Source organism: Capsella rubella, unplaced genomic scaffold, assembly GCF_000375325.1.
Source record: "Capsella rubella cultivar Monte Gargano unplaced genomic scaffold, Caprub1_0 scaffold_6, whole genome shotgun sequence".
Taxonomy (NCBI): Eukaryota; Viridiplantae; Streptophyta; class Magnoliopsida; order Brassicales; family Brassicaceae; genus Capsella; species Capsella rubella.
The window spans coordinates 13,827,071-13,849,472 of NW_006238918.1; the positions used below are offsets into that span (position 1 = coordinate 13,827,071).

The 22,402-nt window shown below is 36.8% G+C and overlaps 6 protein-coding genes and 1 pseudogene across 6 annotated transcripts; 4 read left to right on the plus strand and 3 right to left on the minus strand.

Moving 5' to 3' along the window:
- Window positions 1–1,251: 1,251 nt before the first annotated feature.
- Window positions 1,252–2,379, plus strand: LOC17883392 (5-amino-6-(5-phospho-D-ribitylamino)uracil phosphatase, chloroplastic). The gene has a single exon (XM_006287901.2). It carries the CDS (start codon window positions 1,252–1,254, stop codon window positions 2,377–2,379), a length of 1,128 nt encoding a protein of 375 aa, XP_006287963.1.
- Window positions 2,380–2,684: 305 nt separating this feature from the next.
- Window positions 2,685–6,303, plus strand: LOC111830136 (annotated as a pseudogene).
- A 567-nt stretch (window positions 6,304–6,870) lies between these two features.
- On the minus strand, window positions 6,871–7,842 carry LOC17883891 (putative F-box protein At4g11580). Its single transcript, XM_023781937.1, has 2 exons — window positions 7,466–7,842; window positions 6,871–7,384 (listed from the first exon to the last, which is right to left on the minus strand). The coding sequence occupies exons 1-2, from the start codon at window positions 7,840–7,842 to the stop codon at window positions 6,871–6,873; spliced, it is 891 nt and encodes a 296-aa protein (XP_023637705.1).
- Window positions 7,843–9,267: 1,425 nt separating this feature from the next.
- On the plus strand, window positions 9,268–10,460 carry LOC111830008 (uncharacterized protein At3g43530-like). The gene is made up of 2 exons (XM_023780341.1): window positions 9,268–9,417; window positions 9,564–10,460. Exons 1-2 carry the CDS (start codon window positions 9,268–9,270, stop codon window positions 10,458–10,460), a joined length of 1,047 nt encoding a protein of 348 aa, XP_023636109.1.
- A 1,603-nt stretch (window positions 10,461–12,063) lies between these two features.
- LOC111830197 (uncharacterized protein At4g04775) lies at window positions 12,064–12,728 on the minus strand. The gene is made up of 3 exons (XM_023781725.1): window positions 12,680–12,728; window positions 12,403–12,593; window positions 12,064–12,318 (listed from the first exon to the last, which is right to left on the minus strand). The coding sequence occupies exons 2-3, from the start codon at window positions 12,586–12,588 to the stop codon at window positions 12,064–12,066; spliced, it is 441 nt and encodes a 146-aa protein (XP_023637493.1). The 5' UTR covers window positions 12,589–12,593; window positions 12,680–12,728.
- Window positions 12,729–13,581: 853 nt separating this feature from the next.
- Window positions 13,582–15,930, minus strand: LOC111830009. Its single transcript, XM_023780342.1, has one exon. It carries the CDS (start codon window positions 15,928–15,930, stop codon window positions 13,582–13,584), a length of 2,349 nt encoding a protein of 782 aa, XP_023636110.1.
- A 4,812-nt stretch (window positions 15,931–20,742) lies between these two features.
- On the plus strand, window positions 20,743–21,964 carry LOC17884213 (F-box protein At4g11590). The gene is given in 2 exon segments (XM_023781918.1): window positions 20,743–21,189; window positions 21,191–21,964. Coding segments are annotated over 2 exon segments (1,221 nt in total).
- The last annotated feature ends 438 nt before the right edge of the window (window positions 21,965–22,402 follow it).

The following is a 22,402-nucleotide window of genomic DNA, read 5'->3' on the forward strand; positions in this document are numbered from 1 at the left end:
CAGCGATAGAAAACATACTATAATAAAATGTGTAATTTGAAATGTGTAACTACAATGATTAAAAGGAAATAAAAACGGTATAATAATAGATTAACGGTCGTTTCCACGTGTCACTTTTAAAACTCTTAAAACACATATAAATTGTGTTGATGTGGATAACTTATTAATGATTAAAAATAAAAATAAAAAGTATTAGGCTAATAAAAAAAAATAGTGATCTGTTTGTTAAGAGATATTGGTACCATAATTAGTCAAAAATTAAGCTTTGTGATTTTTCAATATATTAAATATTTAAGGAAAGCATATTAATAAGACAATATATAGAATTTTGACTTATTATTTATGTTTTTAGATTGCAGCTTAAGTTAGAGTTATTGGACTAGAAGTGAGAGACCTGTTTGATCTTCTTTTGCTTTGGTTCATGGTGACACACAACACCATCTTCATACAATCAATCTCATCACTTTTATCACCTGAAAGGCCAGAACCCATAATTAATGGGCCTGAACTCACAATTAATGGGCCTGAACAATACTGGGCCGAGGCACTGCATTGTCAAAAAAGTACTAATACGTGTTGTGTTAAAAAAGACACGTGACTTGAAATAATGAAGAGACGTGGCAAAACAGTAATCTCCTCTATTTCCAACGGAGAATAATCTTTTCTCGTAGACACCTCCGATAGCCGACACGTGGATATTTATTCACCGTCAAAATAAAAAACGAGAAAAATATCTGGATTATGTGTGAATCATTATATACCACATGAACAAATATTAAATTCAAAGAAAAAACAATAAAAATATTGAAATTTAAAGAGAATCACAATTTAAACCCTCAAATCAAAGAAAAACAAAAAAAAAACAAGATTTTTCATCTATCTCGGTTGTTTCCATTTCCAGGTTTCAATCGAAAATTTCCTCTTGTTAATTTTAGATTTGATCTGGGTTTCGTGTGTACATAGATCGATCTTCAAGTTTCTTCATCTGGGTCTTGTAAAAATTTAAACTTTAGGGTTTTTTACTTGTAAAGTTTCTCTTTTTCTAATGGATACTTTGGGAAAGTGATTGGATTTAGGGTTTGTGACTTTAGCGGTGGGAAAGCTGTTTCGATTCTTGAGTTTCGATCTTTAATTGAGGTCTCTTGCAGCTTTCTCACAGTTTTTAGGAATTGTCTTAGGGTTTGATAATCATAGGTTGGTAGAGATTTGGAACTATTGAATTCGGATTTGGAGTTTCTTGGTTCTGTAATCATGGTGGATGCTATTGGTGCTGTATCATTGGTTGGTCATAGACCTTCGATTGTGAGGGTTACGGTGAAGAATGAATCGAGAACGCAGAGATCACAGAACGTAGTTCGGTTTCCGGTGAAGCTAGATTATAGTGCGAATCATCTGGTGGTGATGCAGAGTGTGAAAAAGAGTCGGATGTCTGTGTTTCCGATCAGGGCGGTTGCGATGGAATTGACTAAAGAGATGCCTGCGTATAAGAAGAAAGACGAGAGGTTACCGAAAACTTGGAATTATCTTGATTCTGGTGCGGATGATAAACCCGGTGTATGGCCTCCTGAGAACAAAGCTGATAAGCCTTCATTGCATAATCCTTTGCTTAGACAGGAACGGATGGGTTGCGGTTGGTTAGGTGCGATATTTGAGTGGGAAGGAGTGTTGATTGAAGATAATCCTGACCTTGATAACCAATCTTGGCTGACTTTAGCTCAGGAAGAAGGGAAATCTCCTCCTCCGGCTTTTATGCTCAGACGTGTTGAAGGGATGAAAACCGAGCAGGCGATCTCTGAGGTTCTGTGTTGGTCGAGAGATCCTGCTCAAGTGAGAAGGATGGCTAAGCGTAAAGAAGAGATCTTTAAAGCTCTACATGGAGGAGCGTATAGACTAAGAGATGGGTCGCAGGAGTTTGTGAATGTGTTGATGAATAACAAGATCCCGATGGCTTTGGTATCGACTCGACCTCGGGAAACATTAGAGAATGCGGTTGGATCGATAGGTATCCGAAAGTTCTTCAGTGTGATAGTGGCATCAGAAGATGTTTACAGAGGTAAACCGGATCCTGAGATGTTCATTTATGCAGCACAGCTTCTTGATTTCATACCGGAACGTTGCATCGTGTTTGGAAACTCAAACCAGACCATAGAAGCAGCTCACGATGGTAGGATGAAATGCGTGGCTGTGGCTAGTAAACACCCGATTTACGAGCTTGGTGCAGCTGAGCTGGTGGTAAGAAGACTAGACGAGTTATCGATTATTGATTTGAAGAAACTTGCAGATACCGATTTGACGGAATTCGAACCAGAATTGGAGATGGAAAGGGAAGATGAACATGAGCTGCCTTCATCTGCTGTAGCAGTTGATGATATCTTCTAATGGAAGTGAAGTGATCTTCTGTAATATTGTACAGTTTTATGGAGTTGGATTCTTCCTCGTGTAATTCACAAAATGTTATAGTCTCTGTGTATAATTGGAACAGGTTAAACGAGGGATAAATATAAATGTACACTAATACGTATACTCTTCAAAAAGAATTATTAAAATGAAGACTAACCAACAAAGTCAGTCAACGTTCATTATATACAAAGACTCTTTATTAATCCTTTCTCCATCGTATTCTAGATCTCGATCCTCTCTTCACCTTGCTAATGAGTTCTTCTTTTTCCATTTCCACGCTTTTTAGAAAACTCAGATTCCAAGAAAGTAACAAAGACATCGATTCATCTACTTCATCAGTTCGGCCTCCATCGTCTTTGTCTCAAAACTGGAAACACCATGCCTTCTTGAGCTTCCACGGTGAAGATGTCCGAAAAACCTTTCTTACCCACATCCTTAAAGAGTTCAGAGGTAAAGGAATCGATCCGTTCATTGATAATGATATTGAGAGGGGCAAGTCAATTGGTCCAGAGCTCATTGAAGCTATCAAAGGATCAAGGATCGCGATCGTCTTGCTTTCGAGGAACTATGCTTCTTCTTCTTGGTGCTTGAATGAGTTGGTGGAGATCATGAAGTGTAGAGAAGAGTTGGGTCAAATAGTGATGACAATTTTCTATGATGTAGATCCAACTGACGTAAAGAAACAAATGGGAGATTTTGGGAAGGTCTTCAACAAAAATTGTAAAGGTAAACCAAGGAAGGAGACTAAGACATGGAGAAAAGCTTTGGAGAGTGTGGCCACAATAGCCGGAGAGCATTCGCGCAACTGGTTAGCTAGCCCTCTTCACTTCTACTTGCCTAACTAATTCATATTTTAGAAACACGTTAAAGTATGTTTCTTTATAGCAATCACACATAATTAGGGATATATTATAGATAAATTGCTCTCTCGGTTTGTTGTTTTAGGGTTAATGAAGCTGCCATGATAGAAAAAATAGCTATGGATGTTTCAAACAAGTTGAATACGTCCACACCATCAAGAGATTTCGATAGTTTAGTTGGAATGGGAGCTCATATGAAAAATCTGGGACCAATGTTACGTCTAGAATTAGATGAGGTGAGGATGATTGGAATTTGGGGTCCGTCTGGGATTGGGAAGACCACCATTGCTAGATATTTGTACAACCAAATCTCCAGCGGTTTCGATTTAAGCGTCTTTATGGAGGATGTCAAAGAGTTAACGTCTACAAGGCGAGTGTGTTCTGATGACTATAGTGAAAAGTTGCACTTGCAGAAACAGTTTCTGTCCCAGATACTCAATCATAAGGATATTGAGATTTCTCATCTAGGAGTTGTACAAGATAGGTTGAACGACAAGAAAGTGTTGATCGTTCTTGATAACATTGATCAGTCTATACAACTAGATGCCATCGCAAAAGAAACTAGTTGGTTTGGTCATGGAAGTCGGATTATCATCACAACTCAAGACCAAAAACTTTTGAAGTCACATGGCATCAACCAAATTTACAAGGTGGATTTCCCGTCAGTATATGAAGCTTCTCACATCTTTTGTATGTATGCTTTTGGTCAAAAATTCCCTAAAAAAGGTTTAGAGGCGCTTTCATCGGAAGTTACTAACCTTTTGGGTAAACTGCCATTGGGATTAAGAGTTATGGGCTGTCATTTCCGCGGAATGACAAAGGAGGAGTGGATAGACGCATTGCCAAGGTTAAGAAATCGCCTCGATGCCAACATTCAAAGCATTCTAATGTTCAGTTACAATGCTTTATGTGATGAAGATAAAGATTTATTTGTTCATATAGCCTGTCTTTTCAACTATCAAATAATTGAGCAAGTGGAAGATCATCTAGGAAATAGCTTCTTGGATGTGAAGCAACAGTTTCGCATTTTATCTGAGAAATCTCTGATATCTATCGAAAATGGACGAATATTTATGCACAATCTGCTAGAACAATTGGGTAAAGAAATTGTTCGTCGTGATCTCAGGAGCCAGTCCATTCGTGAACCTGGGAAACGTCAGTTTTTGGTTGATGCTAGAGATATATGTGAAGTACTCACTAATAACACGGTTAGTTCTATGTTTAGTCTTCTACTTAGATTGCTCCTAGCAAATTAAAATATATTTCATGACTAACCATCTCTAGTTCTCAACCTTTCTTTATGATGTATTTTCAGGGTAGTAAAAGTGTTATAGGCATACAATTTTTTTTTACTGGATTATCAGACGAATTAAGTATAAGTGAGAGAGCTTTTGAAGGGATGCCTAACCTTAAATTTTTAAGATTCAAGTGTATGTATGGTAATCAGAGTCACAATTTGAGCTTTCCGCAAGGTTTGAATCATCTATCTCAAAAACTACGATTACTCAACTGGGATCGTTTTCCAATGACATCTCTGCCTTCCAATTTTTCTACGGAGTGCCTAGTTGAATTATGTATGGTAGACAGCCAACTTCATAAGCTATGGGATGGAGATCGGGTAAGGAATTTTCATGTGTTTCTCTCCTATTTTAAAGTTTTCGTGTGATTTTGTCTATACTATCTTTTTCGTACACCTGTTAAGCTTTAAAAAGGACCGATCTTAACACGATGTTGTCTATGCATATTTGTACAGCCGCTCCGTAACCTTAAGTGGGTGAATTTGCGTGGGTCGAAAAACCTAAAGGAATTACCTGATCTCTCAAGTGCCATGAACCTTCAATATATGTTTCTTTCTTCCTGCTCAAGTTTGGTGGAGCTCCCGTCCTTGAATGCCACTAATCTCAAACAAATTGACATTTTTAAATGCTCAAGTTTGGTGGAGATTCCTTCATGGATTGGAAATGCCATTAATCTATGGTTTTTGAATCTCACGGGATGTTCAAGTCTAGTGGAGCTCCCGTCCTCTATTGGAAATGCCGCTAATCTCCAAATATTGTTACTTGATATGTGCACTAGTCTGGTCGAACTGCCATCCTCTATTGGGAATCTTCATAAATTAAGAAAGTTGAATGCAATTGGATGCTCAAAGCTAGAGGTTCTTCCTACCAACATCAACTTGGAATCTCTTGACGAAGTTAATTTCCGTGATTGTTCAATGTTGAAAAGTTTTCCTGAGATTTCCACACATATTAGGTTCCTAGATCTCGCGAGAACTGCAGTAAAAGAAGTTCCTTTGTCTATCAACTCATGGTCTAATCTTTCTTCCTTGAGCATGTCATTTATTGAAAACCTCGAGGAATTCCCGCATGCTCTGGATATCATCACAACGTTGGTATTTGAAGATACAGAAATGCAAGAAATTTCTCCGTGGATCAAGAAAGTCTCTCGTCTTGACTTTCTTATACTCTTAGGATGCAAGAGGCTAGTATCAATCCCACAGCTTCCGGATTCCATAAATCACATAAACGCAGAAAATTGCGACTCATTAGTGAGACTCGATTGCTCCTTTCACAGTCCAAAGAAATATCTTCAGTTTATTAACTGTTTCAAACTGAATAAAGAAGCAAGGGAACTCATCATTTAGACTAGTACTCGCTGTACGGTCTTACGTGGTGAAAAATTGCCTGAAAACTTCACTTACCGAGCTAATACTGGAAGTTCCGTAATGGTAAATTTGATTCAAAGACCATTTTCTAAAACCTCGAGATTTAAGGCTTGTATCTTGCTGGTTAATGAAGGTGACAAGGAGAAGGAGGTGTTTGGTAGGAAAGAAATGAGAATATCGTATCTCATCATGGAGAAACATAACCCTGGCGTCTCTGTTCCATGCAGACCACTGGGCTACTCTCTATCTTACTCTTTTACCGAACATCTGTACATCTTCGAGTTTGAAGGAGATGTGACATCTAACGCGCTGTTCTTTGACTTCAAAGTCGACCGTAGCGACAAAAAGATAAAAGAGTGTGGGGTAATCCAACTCTAAGTCTGCCATTATGGATGTGAAGTCTGAAGATAAATGCTACGAAGTTAACACTGGAACTGAAGTCGATGACAGCGTAGAAACGAAGAATAGCAGAAAATGAATGAAATTTCATCAATGAGATTCCTTGTGAAGTTGCAGGGCTTGTTGATTGATATTGCACTTTTAACCTTTACATTTTAAATGATTGTTACTGTGTGATGTTGGGCAATGTGTTATTGACAAACTATTGAATTCAGTATAATGTATGTTGCTTACGTATTCCCGTGAGATTTCCAAGTTGACCCAAAAGCCAAAGATTAGCCAAACAAGGCTTCAGAAACGAGCAAACCTGCAAAGAATTTAAATTATATTAATCTTATAATCCACCAAACGAGACAGAGGACTATGTGTGAAACAGAGATATGAAAATCTGAAGGTGTGAGAACAGAGATATTCTCTTACTTTTTGTGTTGTATCATTTGATTTGAACATTTTAGCTAGCTGACTCGAGGAGGAACTATGCAACACAAGCTATTACTTGTAAGTCAACATCTACAAGCTTTTCAATATTTCAGAACTCAAATTCCTTTATCTCATCATCTGCCAATCTTTCGAGAGATACGACCAGGAGTAGCGCTTTTGATCTTTGCAAGTTTTACAATCTTGAGTACACTTGATGAATTTTTCAAGCTTCTGAGTGGGGGCTTGTACAAAATAGTCATCAGGCACTGTGTCAGGATCCAGACCCAAGTATACGCAATGTGAGAGATTAAGAATCGCTAGGTTTTGGAGGCCTGTGATTAGCGATAAAACTCTTGTAGTCGTGACGTAAGAGCATCGTAAACTCAACCTCTCGAGGTTCTGGAGGTACAGGGCGATTTGCTCAGCAGTGGTCTCTTGCAAATAACCCATAAATTTGAAGTTTGTAAGATTACTGCAGTTTTCTCCCACGGCTTGAAAGTCGAATGTCCCGGTGCAAAGCTGATAATCTTGAGTGATGATTAGTGTTTTAAGATTCTTCCATCGACTGAACGCAAACTGAAATGACTCCTTGGTTTTATAGCACCAGACCGGTAACACAAGTTTCTCTATGTTTGGCATCCTGGGAAACAATACATAAAATGAGCTCCTCCTTTTGTACATGACTTCAACTATGATTCATTTACATAAAGATGATATTTACCTCTCAGCAGCGAACATGAGATCCTCCGTTTGTATATAAGAATTGAAGTGAAAGAACAAATTCTTCGGGGCCATGCGGCTCAACTTGGTGATCTTGTCTAGTAGATTCATAAGAGTTAGGTGTAAGACACTATAGTCACAAAAGAATTTGCTGACATTAACAAAAATACTCCTAAAGCTTAGCCCTTTAGCTACTTCTTCGTCGACCCGGTGCTCGAAGAAGATGATTGGTCGGACTCGATCCTTATACTCCATAAAATAAGAGAAGTCCACTTGTTTGAGCTTAGTAAGGTCTACAGTGTTCCACAAAGTTTTGTTGTGAGAGGCAAGAAACCAAGAAGTGCATACGCGTGAAACTCCCAAGGTAATGTCCATCATGTCGAGCTTATCGAAAATAACAGCAAGTATGTCTCTGTGCAAAGTTTCCCACTTTGGAACTTCTCTTGACCTGTCTACCTTCTCCACCACTTCACAGCTACAGACAGAGCAGAAAAATGTTGAAAACATTTTAGATAGATTGATTCTTGAATTCATGTTAAAGCTTGCACAATAGAAGCAAAACAAGAATAAGCATAAACGAACAACCTCGCAAATTGTTGAACAACGTAATTCCTAGAAAGAAGAGTTGTCGAATTCGTAGTTAACAGCGAGTTTTCAAGTAGCCCCTTGAGACCGTCTGATTTTTTCATCGTACTGAGAATGCAAACTCTACAAACAGATTAATATCTCTCTTGAGCAATATGTCGAACACCTTCTATGCAGACTAAACAAGAACAAAAACAAAAAAGGTTATTACTTTGTTACGTTTCTATGGCTAGGTATGATTCGAAATCTCAACTCTGTAACTTCTCAACTCACCCAATTTCATAATCAATCGAACAAGAAATCAAAAAAAGTTTTTTTAAAAAAGAGATTTTTTTGTTTCCTTCAATACGTCAATGGTGAAGAGATCTAACCCAATTCAAGAAACTACTAACTCAATTAAGATTAGTACGAAGATCAATGATTCACGAGTAACGATCTACAAAGCCTCCATTCGGCAAAAAAGAAGCTACAAAACCCCTAACAATATTTCATTTAACAAAAACAATTTATTTAAATTCGTAATAGGAGGAAAAGTCCTTAAACCCTACAAAATAAAAAAAATTACAGATCCAACCAAAGAATTCGACCCAAACCCGAACAAATATTGGATACCCACTTTTCTTTAGTTACCCTAATTTGAAAAGTAAAAATAGATCTGTAAAAAAAAAAAAACAAACTCCGACGACTCTTCCGTCGATTCTCCTTCTTCTCTCTTCGTCTTCGTCGCTTCGTCGTCGGAGATATAAGTCGTCTCTTCTCCTTCTTCTCTCTTCGTCTTCGTAACCTCGCCGTTTGTCTCTCCTTCGTCTTTGCTCTCTCCTTTCGTATCTCTCTTTGTCGCCTCGCCGTCGGAGGTAGTCGCTCGTCCTAGCTCGTCGCTGGCCGCCGGAGCTCGTCCTCATCTCCAACTCGTCGACAGTCTTCTTATTGGTAAGTTCTCTTCCTCTTTGACATTTTGTGGTTCCTCCTCCTCACGTTGAAACAAAGTCGTCGATACTCTACTGACACTTGTCCTCATATGTAGAGTTTCCTAGGACTGGAATTGAAATTGAATTTGGAATTGGAATTATTCATTGAAACCGGATTTAAGTTCGCTCTAGGGATTGGTATTCAAATTGTATTTGGAATTGAAATTGGAATTGGCATGTTGTTTCTCCGTGAGTAAATCTGATTGGTATTGAAATTGTTATTGATTTAGTTGTTGTTCTCTCGTCAGTGATGGCTCGTGTAAAAGACGGACGAAGAGTTTATGAGTCAACAAGTACTGAAGCTAAGACTAAGACAGATGCAACTTCGGAGACTGATGTTGGAGAAGAAACAGAAGCTGAGAAAGAAAAAAGTTTGAGTTCATGTGAAGAAGCTGGTCAGGTACGTTTGGAGAATGGGAAGAATTGGTAATAAAATTAGAAAGTTACTCTTAAAATAACTAGTTCAACTAGAATAACTAGTAAGGTTTTTAGTTTGAGTACAACAGCAGACAACTAAAACAGCTTTTTAACTTTCTGAAAATGCAGGATTTAGATGATAATGCTGATGGAGAAGAGGATGGTGAGGAGGATAGTGAGGATGGTGAGGATGGTGAGGATGGTGAGGAGGATGGTGAGGATGGTGAGGAGGATGGTGAGGATGGTGAGGAGGATGGTGAGGATGGTGAGGAGGATATTGAGGAATCTGGGGAGGAAGAGGTTGAGGAATCTGGTGAGGAAGAGGATGAAGAGGATGAAGAATCTGGTGCGAAAGAGGATGAGGAATCTGGTGAGGGCAGTGATAAGGATGAGGATGAAGCTAGTGATGAGGATGATGATTCCCATGCATTGCCTCCGGAGAAGATGTACTTTGGTCCAAGTGAGTACATGAAAAGCTGTAAGATAGGAACTAGGTGTAGTGTGACGCAGACAGTGGAGTACATAGAGACGTTTGAGACAGAAGTCAGTTGGTTTAGGAAACATCCTCAGTTCAAGCACATATTTCACATGCCTAAGGAGCCAAACCACATGACTCAAGGCATGTGGATGCTTTTGCTGAGGACAGCATGTACAGAGATGGTTAGAGAGGCTTGGTTTGTGGTAAATGGAGTGCCCATTAGGTATTCGTTGAGAGAACACGCACTTTTAACCGGGTTGCACTGCCATGAGTATCCCAAAAACTGGAAGAAGTTGGGTGATCTAAAGTTTGTAAAGAGGATCTTTAAAAGGGATGGAAAAATTAGAATAAAAGATGTGGAAGAGAAGCTGAAGGGAATGAGGAAGGGGAATATAGACACAAAGAAGTTGATTGTGCTATATTTCTTATGCAAGGTGTTGAAAGCAGATTCTAAGGGTGATGGCTACATTGAGGAATTTCTGCTTAGTGTTGTAGACGATTTGAATGCTTGTGAGAGATTTCCTTGGGGGCGTTACTCTTTTGAGTAGTGCATGAAAGGACTAAGAAGGGTGGCTAGGAACATGAAAGGGTCTGTTAAACCAAAAGCGCAACCAGCATTTTGTGGATTCATTGTTCCTTTAGAGGTAATTCTATTTCTTTCAATTCTGTGCATTTAAGTTTCTTATGTATACAATATTAACACTATGTTTTTGTTACATATGATGTAGATTCTTGCATTTGAGTGTATTCCACACCTTGGAAAGAAATTTAGAGAAGTTGTACCCGCTGCGGAAGATTGTCCAAGGATGTGCAAACACAAGTTCATTGATGCTTCCATGAAAGGTTATCGATTGGAAGAAATTAATTTGGCGCTTGGGAACATTACGGTTGGATTTTCTGAACTTTTGAAGTTTTTCAGAAATGTGTATATATTTTGTGTTTGTATCTAATGTCAAGATATTTGGATGCACAGGATATTACCAGCATCTTGCTTCCGGACAGATCAGAGAAGTCTCTTATGGCACGTTGTGTAAAAGATGATGATGTTGATGAAGGTATTGGTGCCATTGATCCCATTGTTTCTAGTTGGAGACAAAGATTAATTGTCGAGAAAAAGAAGATTTGGTGGATACATCTGTACGATATGGACGTGCAGTCTCGGAGTACAAGTGAGAATGTTGAACAGCTAACTGAAGCTGGAACATCAGGAACAACTGGAACCAAAGCACCTTCCACTGAAAATGTAGTCCCAGACGAAGTTTCAGCTATTATGTCCCTAAAGGAAGCGATGGAAAAGAGGTTTGAGGAAATTTTAGAGAAGATCAGTGATCTTAATGTTCGAGTAGAAGCTCTTGAGATCATCGCTTCAACGAGCATGGAGCAAGAAGCAAAAAATCAAGGAGGAATGGAAACTGAGACACCTTTAGATAGTGGAGAACCAATGGATGCTCAGACACCTCTGGATATTGGAGGACCAACGGATGCTCAGACACCTCTGGATAGTGGAGGACCAATGGTTGTTTATACTGGAGTTAGTCAGCCAGTTGCTGTTAATGGTGAGGTTATAAGTGATTATTTTGGTGAGTATGATTTTTGGATTTATTGGTTTATTTTGTTGTTTTTTTGGTGTACAGATGATGATGAGAAAGAGAAGAATGAGAAAGAGAAGAAGGAGACAGATGAGGATGAGAATGAGAAGAATGAGAAAGAGAAGAAGGAGACAGATGAGGATGAGAATGAGAAAGAGAAGAATGAGAAAAATAAGAAGAAGAAGAAGAGGGAGTTGAGTGGAAGTGTAATCGAGACGGGGAAGAAGAGAACAAGGCAACCATCGATCAAGTTAAAGACACCGTTTGTAGGGGACGTGAAGCGTCTAAAGAATTAAATCAGGTGATACAACTAGGTATTTGTTTAAAAGGTACGACTAAGTTAACAAGTACAACTATGTTATAAAATTGGTACAATAGGGATAACCATAAATATCTGGTACAACTGAATAGAGGGTACAACTTAAGGACAACTTTCTATCTGGTACAACTTATAAAAAATTGTACAACTTAATAACTTCGATCAACTTAATAGATGGGACAAGTCCAATATCTGGTACAACTTACAAACTTGTACTACTTAATAACTGGTACAGGTACAATACTACCATTTAGAAAGCAAATCCTTTAGCCTATCAATTTCGCTTTCTTTCTTAACTAATCGCTCCTTAAGATCATCAATTTCTTCACGCATTAGACGCATGTTTTGACGAATTGACTCCAGTGCTGGATTAGAACCACCTCCATATCTGAAAGCGCGAACGATAGATTCATTTTGCTCTGCCATTCTCCTCTTTAACCATGAGAGCTCCTGATCTACCGCATCATCCCACCACTTAGTAAGGTGCACTTCACCATCCTTAAAACAACCAAACAAGAAATGTATTCAATATTACTACTTGATTAATTGGACATATCACAATTTTAGGGTTCTCAAATTTACCTGATTCATTGGACATTTCAAAAATTTTCTTCCTTTATTCCTCTCATCTGTAGACGCTTCAACTATCAGAAATGCACCACACCAACAATTAATCGGTTTACCATAGTCACCATCTGCTTCAGCCCAGCTATTATCTTCTACCGGTGCCTCTTCAGATGATGAACTTTGTGAATAACTGATTGGCATTATGACTGCTCAAATAAAAAACCATTGTCAAGTAACACCAACAAAATCATTGTAAATTTCGACAATTAAAACTTGGAAGATCTACACTTACTTCCTTTTTCTCTGCGCCGCTGCTCCTCTTTCTTTCCGTCTCTCTCCTCTCCTCTTCTTTTTAAAAAACCCTAGATCTACGATAGAGAAGCAAAATTCCGAAGCAAAAGGAGGAGTTATATATGTATTATGTATTATATAAATAAATATCCATTCAAATAGTGTAATATATTTTATTATAGTGTGAACACGTTCTAGTGGGGCCTGATAAATTGTATAAAAATGCACATAGTTGGTCTTAATTGTTCAGTTGTACTTGAATCAACAAAGTTGTATTTTACAGATATTCTTATATAATCAGTTAGACAAACAACAAAAATTTTCTTTTGTAGTTGGTCTAAAGAGATTACACAATTAATTATCATTTAAATAGTTTTCATAGGGAAAATATAACCAAACCATACATTTCGTATTTTTTCCATCATAATAGGTGATCACATAATAAATGTTCCTTAAAGTATAACAAGTTGTTTTATGTGAAACAATGATTCCACCATACATATTCTTATATTGAATGTAAATTGTTTAGTGTACATAGTTAAATTGTTTTCCTCATTTGATTTATGTATCTGAACTCTATTTTATATACAAATACAAATCGGTATACATATCACAAACAGTTGAACCCAGTGGAACTGGTTGTTTGATTTCAAATACAACTTAAATACGCATACATATATAGTAATAGTTGAACATACTGGAACCTGGTTGTCTGATTAAAAATACTACTTAAACACAAGTACAAATATAGTAATAGTTTTCCCAGTGGAACTGGTTGTCTGATTAAATATCCAACTGAAATACGCATACAGATATAGTAATAGTTGAACCTAGTGGAACTGGTTGTCTGATTTCAAATACAACTTAAATAAGCAAAGGGCAATAAACAAACAAATCTCCAAGTCAAGTCATAGGCTCAGGAACTTCAGGCTGCAACCACTTCTCCAAGTTAATTCCAGGCTGAGACTTGTTGTTTTTCTTTCTCTTTCGACGTCGTTCTCCTGTGGATGCAAACCGTGTTTCTTGATTTCTTCCCACATTTTTTGTGTACTCTGGCGGTAAGGCAAATAATTCGAGAACATCAGCAGGAATAGTCCATTTTTCCTCATGCGGCACTACATAGATCGTCCTGCAATACGCAATTGCCCATGTCTCAATCAAGTAATAAACTGAGCAAAGATCAGCGAGTTGGATATTAGATGTTCTTCCTTCATTCTGTTTCATTTTCATAGCTGCAGCTATAGCATGAACACACGGATACTTGTCTATATCAAAACATAAACAAGAACAAGTTTTACTTTTCAAATCAACCAAATAAGTATGCCCATCACCACATCCAGTAACGTTGTACTCTAGCATATAGCTGTTCAGTTCAACGACCGTTAAAAGCTTAGCACTTGCACATCGTGCATGCAACAGATTCTCTACAAAGGGCACCACTTTCTTTCCTGCTGGTGCACCAACAGATTCTTTCCTATATTTGTTATACCATTCTGAAAATTTCTCAATGATGGCATCAATCATAGGTAATAGATGGTACTTCCTCGATTTCCTAAACACATTATTCATAGATTCTGCGGAGTTGCTAGTGTCAATATTGTACTTATCTCCTTCACAATGGCACCTTGCCCATTTCTCCAACCCTATCTTGTCATCCAAATAGACACCAGCTGTAGGAAACCTTGTTTTAAAATCAGCATATGCTATGTTGAACTGACTTTTAGTATAAATATGAGCGCATTCCCTGAATTTTTCTGCAGCTAAATCCTTGTCTTTCTTCACTTTCACTCTGATGTTTTGAGATAAATGCCATACACAATGCGCATGAACTGATTTAGGATATACTTCCAAGACTGCCTTGATGATGCTTCTATGTCTGTCGCTTATAAAAACTAAACCAGGTGCATCCGGTATTGCAGTTTTCAGCCTTTCAAAAAACCACCTCCAACTAGCATGATTCTCACTATCAATCACACCAAAGGCAATTGGATAGTGGTGATGATTTGGATCCTGAGCTGTTGCAAAAACTAGCATACCTCCATACACAGTCTTAAGGAAAGTTGCATCAATAACAATTACTTTCCTCATTGCCCTAAACCCTTCAACACTCGCTCCTAAAGCAATGAATAAGAACTTGAACCTTTTATCTTCATCTAATTCCACACTTGTTATTGTCCCAGGATTGACAACTTTTAACATGTGTAGATAAGAAAACAAAAGCTTGTAGCTTGTTTCAGGACATGTTGCTTGTTTCAGGACATGTTGTTTTTTCCCTCTTAAGGCAGTGGAGTAGGAACAACTTAAACCAAGTCTTCCTTGAACAATACTCATGATGTTTTTTGGAGCCGGCGTATCAAATTGACATGGATAGTCTTCATGCAAAACTGATGCTACTAGCCGTGGTGTTCCTCTCTGTCTAGTATAACTTGTACTCTGAACAGACCGCGAGCATTTATGCATATTCCTGTATACTCTGACACACCAAAAATCAGATTTCTGAATTTTTGCAACTCGCAAGTACCAGTCACAACCAGTTGAAGCTTGACTACATTTAACCATAAGACGCATCGGATCCGACTTAACTGTTTTCACATTAAAACAGTACTTATTCGAAGCTTTGTTAATCAAATCCCACACTGCCTCCTTAGAACTAAATTCTTGATCAACTTCAATTCCCATTCCATCTTCCCATTCTGTAATAAACTGACTTTCTCTACTTAAAGGAAGTGGAAGCTCAACATCATCACGCAAAACATCATCACGCACATCATCCAAACCCTCATCCATCGGGCTATCCACATCTGCAGGTGATACACGTTCAATAGCAACATCTTTTTCAGATATAATTGTTTCATTCTCTATAACCTCTTCAATGATCGGCTGTTTTGATGTTTCCCCCTCTCTAAAAATAGTAAGCATTCCTGCGTTACATATATCATAATTCACACCAACTGAACTTCGTCGTTCCACTGCTCTTGATACTTCCTCAACGAGTTTCTCATTGTTTTCAGAAACATTGCATAACTCAACATGTAAAACTGGTTTAAGTCCCTCTGTATCCAATGATGTTAGGAATACTAAAACATCAGCATCATTTACTATGTATGCCTCTCTCCGAGTTTTAGATAGACTGTAACTTATTTTAAGCTTCAACCTGGCTCCATCTAACTCAACCTTGTTGAAAATCTCATCTACTAACATCGAATAAGTAATCTTCTCTAAAGATGAGGACTTAAATCCAATAGCATACATGCAACTACTGTAAATCCACTCATGCTCTTATGAATAGTACCCTCCATATTCAAACTGAACGTTCGTGTGGATGCTCTTCATCTTGTCCTAAATAAATAACAAAATCAGACATCAATATTAAACATCCGCACACAGTTATACCATCTGTACCAGTGGAACTAACTATATCTGCTGTTCCAATTGTCCTAACTATATATGTTGTACCATTTGTCCTAACTATTTATGTTGTACCAATTGTTCCATTATCTCACCGTCTGCAACTTTTCCAAAACCCTAATCTAATCCTTATCGATCATACACTCTATTAATTACCAATGCAAATACATAATCGACTAATTAAACATGAATACTAGCCAAGACGGACATACCCAAACACCTAATCTTTACCAAAACCCTAGTCTAATCCTTATCATTCATACATTCTATTAATTACCAATGCAATTACATAATCGAGTAATTAAACATGAATACTAACCAAGATGGACATACCCAAACACCCAATATTCGTATTCAATTTGAAGCTCAATCACTTACCTCAATTACAAATCTCAACGAAGATATCGTGACTCAAAGAGAACTGCAACGAATAGGCCTTCACAAGGCACGCTTCTCGTCGTTGCAATGTTACTCTTTTTTGGAAAGACGCCGTATCAAACGAAATCGCCGGAAATTTGAGTCGACAGAGGAGGAGGAGGAGGAAAAGAGAGTGAGGAAAAGGGAGGGAGGTGAACCCGATAAAAGAGAAGAGAGAGGGAAAAGGAAAAACAAAATTAATTTTTTACAAAATTGTTTTTGTTTTTGTTTATAATTTTTTTTTAATTTATTCGTTAAGGTTATTTTGGGCAATTCACTTATACTCTCCTTGAAGAGGGCAAGCAGATTATAAAGGGGTGCGTCAGATTTTTACTTTGCCAAATGGGGGCTTTGTGGGCATTGTTCCATGATTCACGCAAACTCAACAACGAGAATCACAGCTAAAGCTTTTTACTTGGAGAAGAAGGAGAAGAGGAAAGCGAAGAAAACCCTCTAAACAAGAAGAGAGTCTTTAAATTGTTCTAAGCCTTCTCGAAACTTCTGGTTCGGACAGAGTCTCTCGATTTTTCTTACAATCTTCAAACTAAGTCGGGACAACTAATCGAGATTATGGAAATTCTTATGTCAATATGATAATTTAGGAAGTTTATCTTAAATTGTCATTAGTCAATATATACTGTATATATTTAAAATTTTTTGTATCTAATCTATGTATTCTAGAATTAAAATTGGGAGACGACAAAAAAAAAAAAAAAAAATTAAAATTGGTGAGATATGTTTTATCTTAATTGAAGTCCTATAATATTCTTCATCAAGTCATACCATATATATGTTAATTTCTAAAAGTATTATATTTAACAAGTTTATCTTTGGTGTATTGGTTAAGTTGATATTTTAGTCCATAATCGTACAAGTTCAAACCTTACAAACAAGTAATGATCATAAATATTTAATAACATTAAAAAATATAAATATTATATAACTTTTCCTAGGTACAAATATTATATAGCATTAATAAAGTAATTTTATTATTAAAATTTAATATATTAACTGTCGACCAATTCATAACTACTAAACTTTTATATAAATAATTTATTTTTAATTTAATTTTAGCTACTTTAATTTATAAAAATATTGACATGTACGAAAAAATTTGAATTAACAATTGGTCTCACCATGCCTTCAATTACAAAATTTACATTTTTTGGAGAAAACAACTTTAGAAATAATTAAGATATTGTGAATCTCACATAAATAATCAGTTTTTTTTTTTTTTTGCGATTCAGTTTCTATTTATAGTATTCTAATAAAATAGAATGTACATGTTCGCTTTCATAGAATATAGAGAAATTTTTGAAGATTATGTTTTCTAACAATTTTAGAACATGAGTAAATGTTAGAAAATGTATTTTAATTATCATAGAACAAAACTAACTTCTAAATTTCATAGAACATGTAGAGTGTGTATAATACATTATCTAAATTTTGTAGAACATATACAATTTATACAATACACATTCTAAACTTAGAAGATGTATTCTAATGTATATCATATTTTATCCATCCAAACAGCAACAAAAACAACATATGAATGGTAATTTAATTAGGAAGAGTTGATATTTGTTCATAGAATACATAGTGAACAAAGTTTTATATATTTTATCTTTTATTTCCAATTTTCTCATTTATGTCTATATCATCTATGTACCTTACATTATTCACATGCATGAAGGACCAAGAAGTGAAGAATAACCTTTTTCTCATCGTTTATGTATGGATGCCCGAAATCATGAAACATAGTAACACATACATCTTGTAAAGTTGTAATGACAATATTTATATATATAAGAGCCACATATATAAGTAAATTCTTGATTGTAAAATAGAATCCGGTAATTTCTTTTTGGAAAAAACATCAATAAAGCTTTTTCAAAAAGCTCAGAATTCAAGTTCTTTGATCTCATCATTACGCCAATGCTTCTCGTAAAAAGCATCTGATCCGAATATGCGAGATCGATCTTCACACAACTCGCAGCCGACTTTTGAACACATGATTAATGTGTCAATCTTCTGAGTGGCGGTTTTGATGAAACTATCCTCAGTTAAAGAATCCTTCAATAAGGTTTTGATCATACAATGTGAGAGATTGAGGATCGTTAGGTTTTGGAGGTATGTGATGAGTAAGGAAACTTCATGAGTAGAGTTGATGACACAACATCTCATACTCACTCTCTTGAGCTTTGGGAGGTAACACACAATTTCCTCTGCTATAGATTGGTCAACATGACCAGACAGTTTTAGATTGGTGAGATTTGTACAGTTTTCTCCAACGAATCGAAGCTCGAATATCCCCTTGACGTAGAAGTGTGTAGAGATGATTAATGTGTGAAGGTTCTTCCATTGACTGAATGCAAATTCATATGAACTTTCACGTAGATTGCAACACTGAGGTAAGACAAGTTTTCTGATATTTGGCATCCTGAAAATCAAGAACTATATGAGAAAGAGAGAAGACGCAAATCCCTTTTAGGTTTCTTGGTATTCATGGCTAAAATATCTCTATCCATATCCTTCTAGCTTGGAACTTTACTTGATCTCATGAACATCACACCATAGCTACAAAAGTGAGAAAGATAATAATATAATAAGTTATTTAGATAGCCAATGAATTAGTAGATTCTTGAAATTATAGAACAGAAATAAATAGATGAAGAAAAAAAAACATTGAACTAAGGACAGATTTCATAGAGAGTGTCCATCTCTGGATTCTTCTTGCACAATCTAATCTCTCCATCTCAATGCCTCTACAAGAAAAGAAAAAAAATCTATTAGAGATTTTGAAAGACTAAAAGAAATAGAAGAAGAAAACAAAACTTATATGAAAACCTTTACGGACAAAACTTCTACACAACACAATAAGCAGCTTTGAATATGTGTACCAAAAGGTTCAACAAGTCGCATGCATAACATATCATATGCATGCCCATAAAAGTTTTATTACACAAACCTAATCCGTTGTTGTCCTTGAACAATGAGATGACTTTTTGAACTCTTGTCTACGGCCTCATTAACCTAAATATTATTTGTGGTATGTTTCCAATTTCCCATGCAGAGCTTTCACACCCAACGGTTTCATTTTTTGAACATCTGATAAGTTTGTCAAGCTTCTGAGTGACAGCTAGTACATTATCATTTATTCTGATAAAATTATAACGAGAGTATTTGGCAATGTGTCAGGTTAAGGACCGTGAGGTTTCCAAGGCCTCTGACTAGTGAGAGACCTCCTTCAGTATTGACAAAAGAGCATCTCAAACTCAACCTCTCGATGCTCTGGAGGTAACGCACTATTGTCAGAGCTTCGTACGTGTCCAAGAAACCCATATATAATTTTTAAGTTGTTGAGGTTACTACAGTTTTCTCCCACAACTTGATACTCGAATGAGGTCCAGATGAAAAAGTCATTATGAGCCAAGATCAGTGTTTTAAGATTCTTCTACTGACTAAAGGCAAACTTAAATGAGTTCACCTCATTAAACAGTGACCATGAAACCGGTAAAGCAAGTTTCTCTATGTTTGGTATCCTAGAAAACAAAAACATATGAGCTAAATATATTTGCTTTTATTATTTAGTTTGTAAAGATGAGATTTACCTCTCAGCAACAAACATGAGATCCTGCTCTTGTAAATAGCAGTAAAAGTTAAAGAAAAAACAGGCTCATCTTAATTGAAAGATTACTAAAGCTTAGGGCTTCTTCTACTTCATCGTCAACCGGGTATTCGTAGAAGACATTTTTTCCCTTGTGTTTGAGCTTGGTGAGGTCGATGGTGTTCCATAGAGTTTTGTTGTGAGAGACAAGGAACCAATAGATGCATACACGTGAAGCTCCCATGGTACGTAATGTCCATTGTGTCAAGCATATCGAATACAATGGCAAGTATGTTTCTATCTAGAGTTGCCCATGTTGAATCTTCTCTTGAAGTACTGTTTGCCTTCTCCATCACTTTGCAACTATCTAGAGTTGCCCATGTTGCATTCTCTTGATATAATTTCTCTAATAAAAATCCTACATAATTTGTTTCCTTAATTTTTTATTTTAATTTTGATTTTTTTTTTTTAATAAGTAAACTAGGGTTTTGTGTTTTTCTAAGTTAAAATACCAAAAATATCCCACGTTTCCGAGTTTATTAACTAGGGACAGGGCCTGTTGCTTCTCTATTTCAACTTATAAAGAGCAACAAGGGAGACATAGAAATATTTAGGGTTTCTCTGTAAGGATCATGTCGACAAGTCAATCCAAGAAGCGTAAAACAGAGGAAAATTCTCAGTCTCTTGAAAACTTGAAAGAGATGACCTTCGATGATGTTCCTTTGGACCTAGCGATGGAGATATTTATGAGACTGCCTGTGAAATCCGTAGCTAGGTGTCTCCTACTTTCCAAGTTTTGGACCGAAGTGATCCGAAGTCGGCGTTTCATCACGTCTTTCGAGGTTCGGTCTTTGTTGCAGCCTCGTCTACTAGTCGTGTTTATTTTGACTGATACACAACGGAACTGCGAAGATTGGTACTTCTTCTCGCTGTCTTCATCATCGTCAACAACGTCTTATCTATCACGTGTTACATGTCCACTTCCAGATTCTGTGTACCATTCTCATTATGTCAATGGCTTAATAAGCATTGGATATGGTCTAGAGAAACGCGTAGCTAACCCTAGCACCGGTACATCCATTGATAGCTTTACCTAGAGTCAAAACCACAAGTACTGTCCCCTCACATTGCTTTTTCGGATACGATCCGGTTAATGATGAATACAAACTATTGGTATTGTGCATGAAAGAAAAAAAACAACTTGAATTTCGTCACGACCGCTATCAACTTCGAATATTACAACGATCATCTCGACATCAAGTAGTCACATTGGGAGCTAAGAGGAAACGATGGAGAAAGATTGATTACAGAACTCCTCATGGTCCTGTACTTAACAGTGTGTGCATAGATGGTGTTTTGTATTATGTTGCTTTTACGGGCGCTGATATGTCACAGCTGAGCTTAATGAGATTCGATTTGGAGTCTGAAGAGTTGGATCTTTTTACTAGTTTATCAGTAGACTTTATGGCTGAGTCTCTACATGGTTCCACTTTAATGAACTACAAGGGGAAAGTAGCCTTAGCCACTAAATCTTCAGTTTATAAGTTTGAAGTGTGGGTTTTGGATCAGCATGCCAAAACACATGGATGGTTGAAGAAAAGTTTCGTCATTACGGGAACTAAGAAAATTTTAAAACAACATATTAATATAGATATCATAGGCACAACTCACACAGGTGAGTTTATTTTGGCACCACGGTGCTATTCTAATGAGTTTTATGTTATCCATTTCAATCCCGACACGGATGGTTGTAGAACAGTCAAGGTTGAATTACACGGAGACTACGGGTTCAAGTATCGGGAAACAAAAGCAATGGTTTTTTTGGATTATGTAGAGAGTGTTAGGTTGTTGTAGGAGAGACAGATTCATACTTTGATACCTATAATACTTGAATTGTTGGCTATTTTTCAAGAGACTGGTTGGTCTGATTTACTCACGTATTTAAAAAGACTAACCGTTTAGCAGATGGGTTAGCAAACTATGTTTTTTTAGATGTGGATTGCATCCTATTGATTTTTGTCGCGACAACGTTCATTTATTGATGTTGGAGAATACTAATGGGAAATTGGGAATGAAAACATATGAGCTAAATATATTTTTTTTTATTATTTAGCCACTAAATCTTCAGGTTATAATTTTGAAGTGTGGGTTTTGGATCAGCATGCTGAAACACTTGGATGGTTGAAGTAAAGTTTCAGTTTGGGAAGTATGAAATACTGTATTTACAATCAAATACTACTTTAGTTATCATAGGTACAACTCATACAGGTGAGTTCATTTTGGCACCATGGT

Bases quoted from the DNA above. Each gene is read 5' to 3' on its own strand.
- LOC17883891 (XM_023781937.1), bottom strand. From the start codon at position 7,842: ATGATGGACATTACCTTGGGAGTTTCACGCGTATGCACTTCTTGGTTT. The intron at 7,385-7,465 runs GTAAATATCATC...ATTGTTTCCCAG, and splicing joins CTCATGTTCGCTGCTGAGAG to GATGCCAAACATAGAGAAAC.
- LOC111830009 (XM_023780342.1), bottom strand. From the start codon at position 15,930: ATGTATGCTATTGGATTTAAGTCCTCATCTTTAGAGAAGATTACTTAT.
- LOC17883392 (XM_006287901.2), top strand. From the start codon at position 1,252: ATGGTGGATGCTATTGGTGCTGTATCATTGGTTGGTCATAGACCTTCG.
- LOC111830197 (XM_023781725.1), bottom strand. From the start codon at position 12,588: ATGCCAATCAGTTATTCACAAAGTTCATCATCTGAAGAGGCACCGGTA. The intron at 12,319-12,402 runs GTAAATTTGAGA...GGTTGTTTTAAG, and splicing joins TGAAATGTCCAATGAATCAG to GATGGTGAAGTGCACCTTAC.
- LOC111830008 (XM_023780341.1), top strand. From the start codon at position 9,268: ATGGCTCGTGTAAAAGACGGACGAAGAGTTTATGAGTCAACAAGTACT. The intron at 9,418-9,563 runs GTACGTTTGGAG...CTGAAAATGCAG, and splicing joins CATGTGAAGAAGCTGGTCAG to GATTTAGATGATAATGCTGA.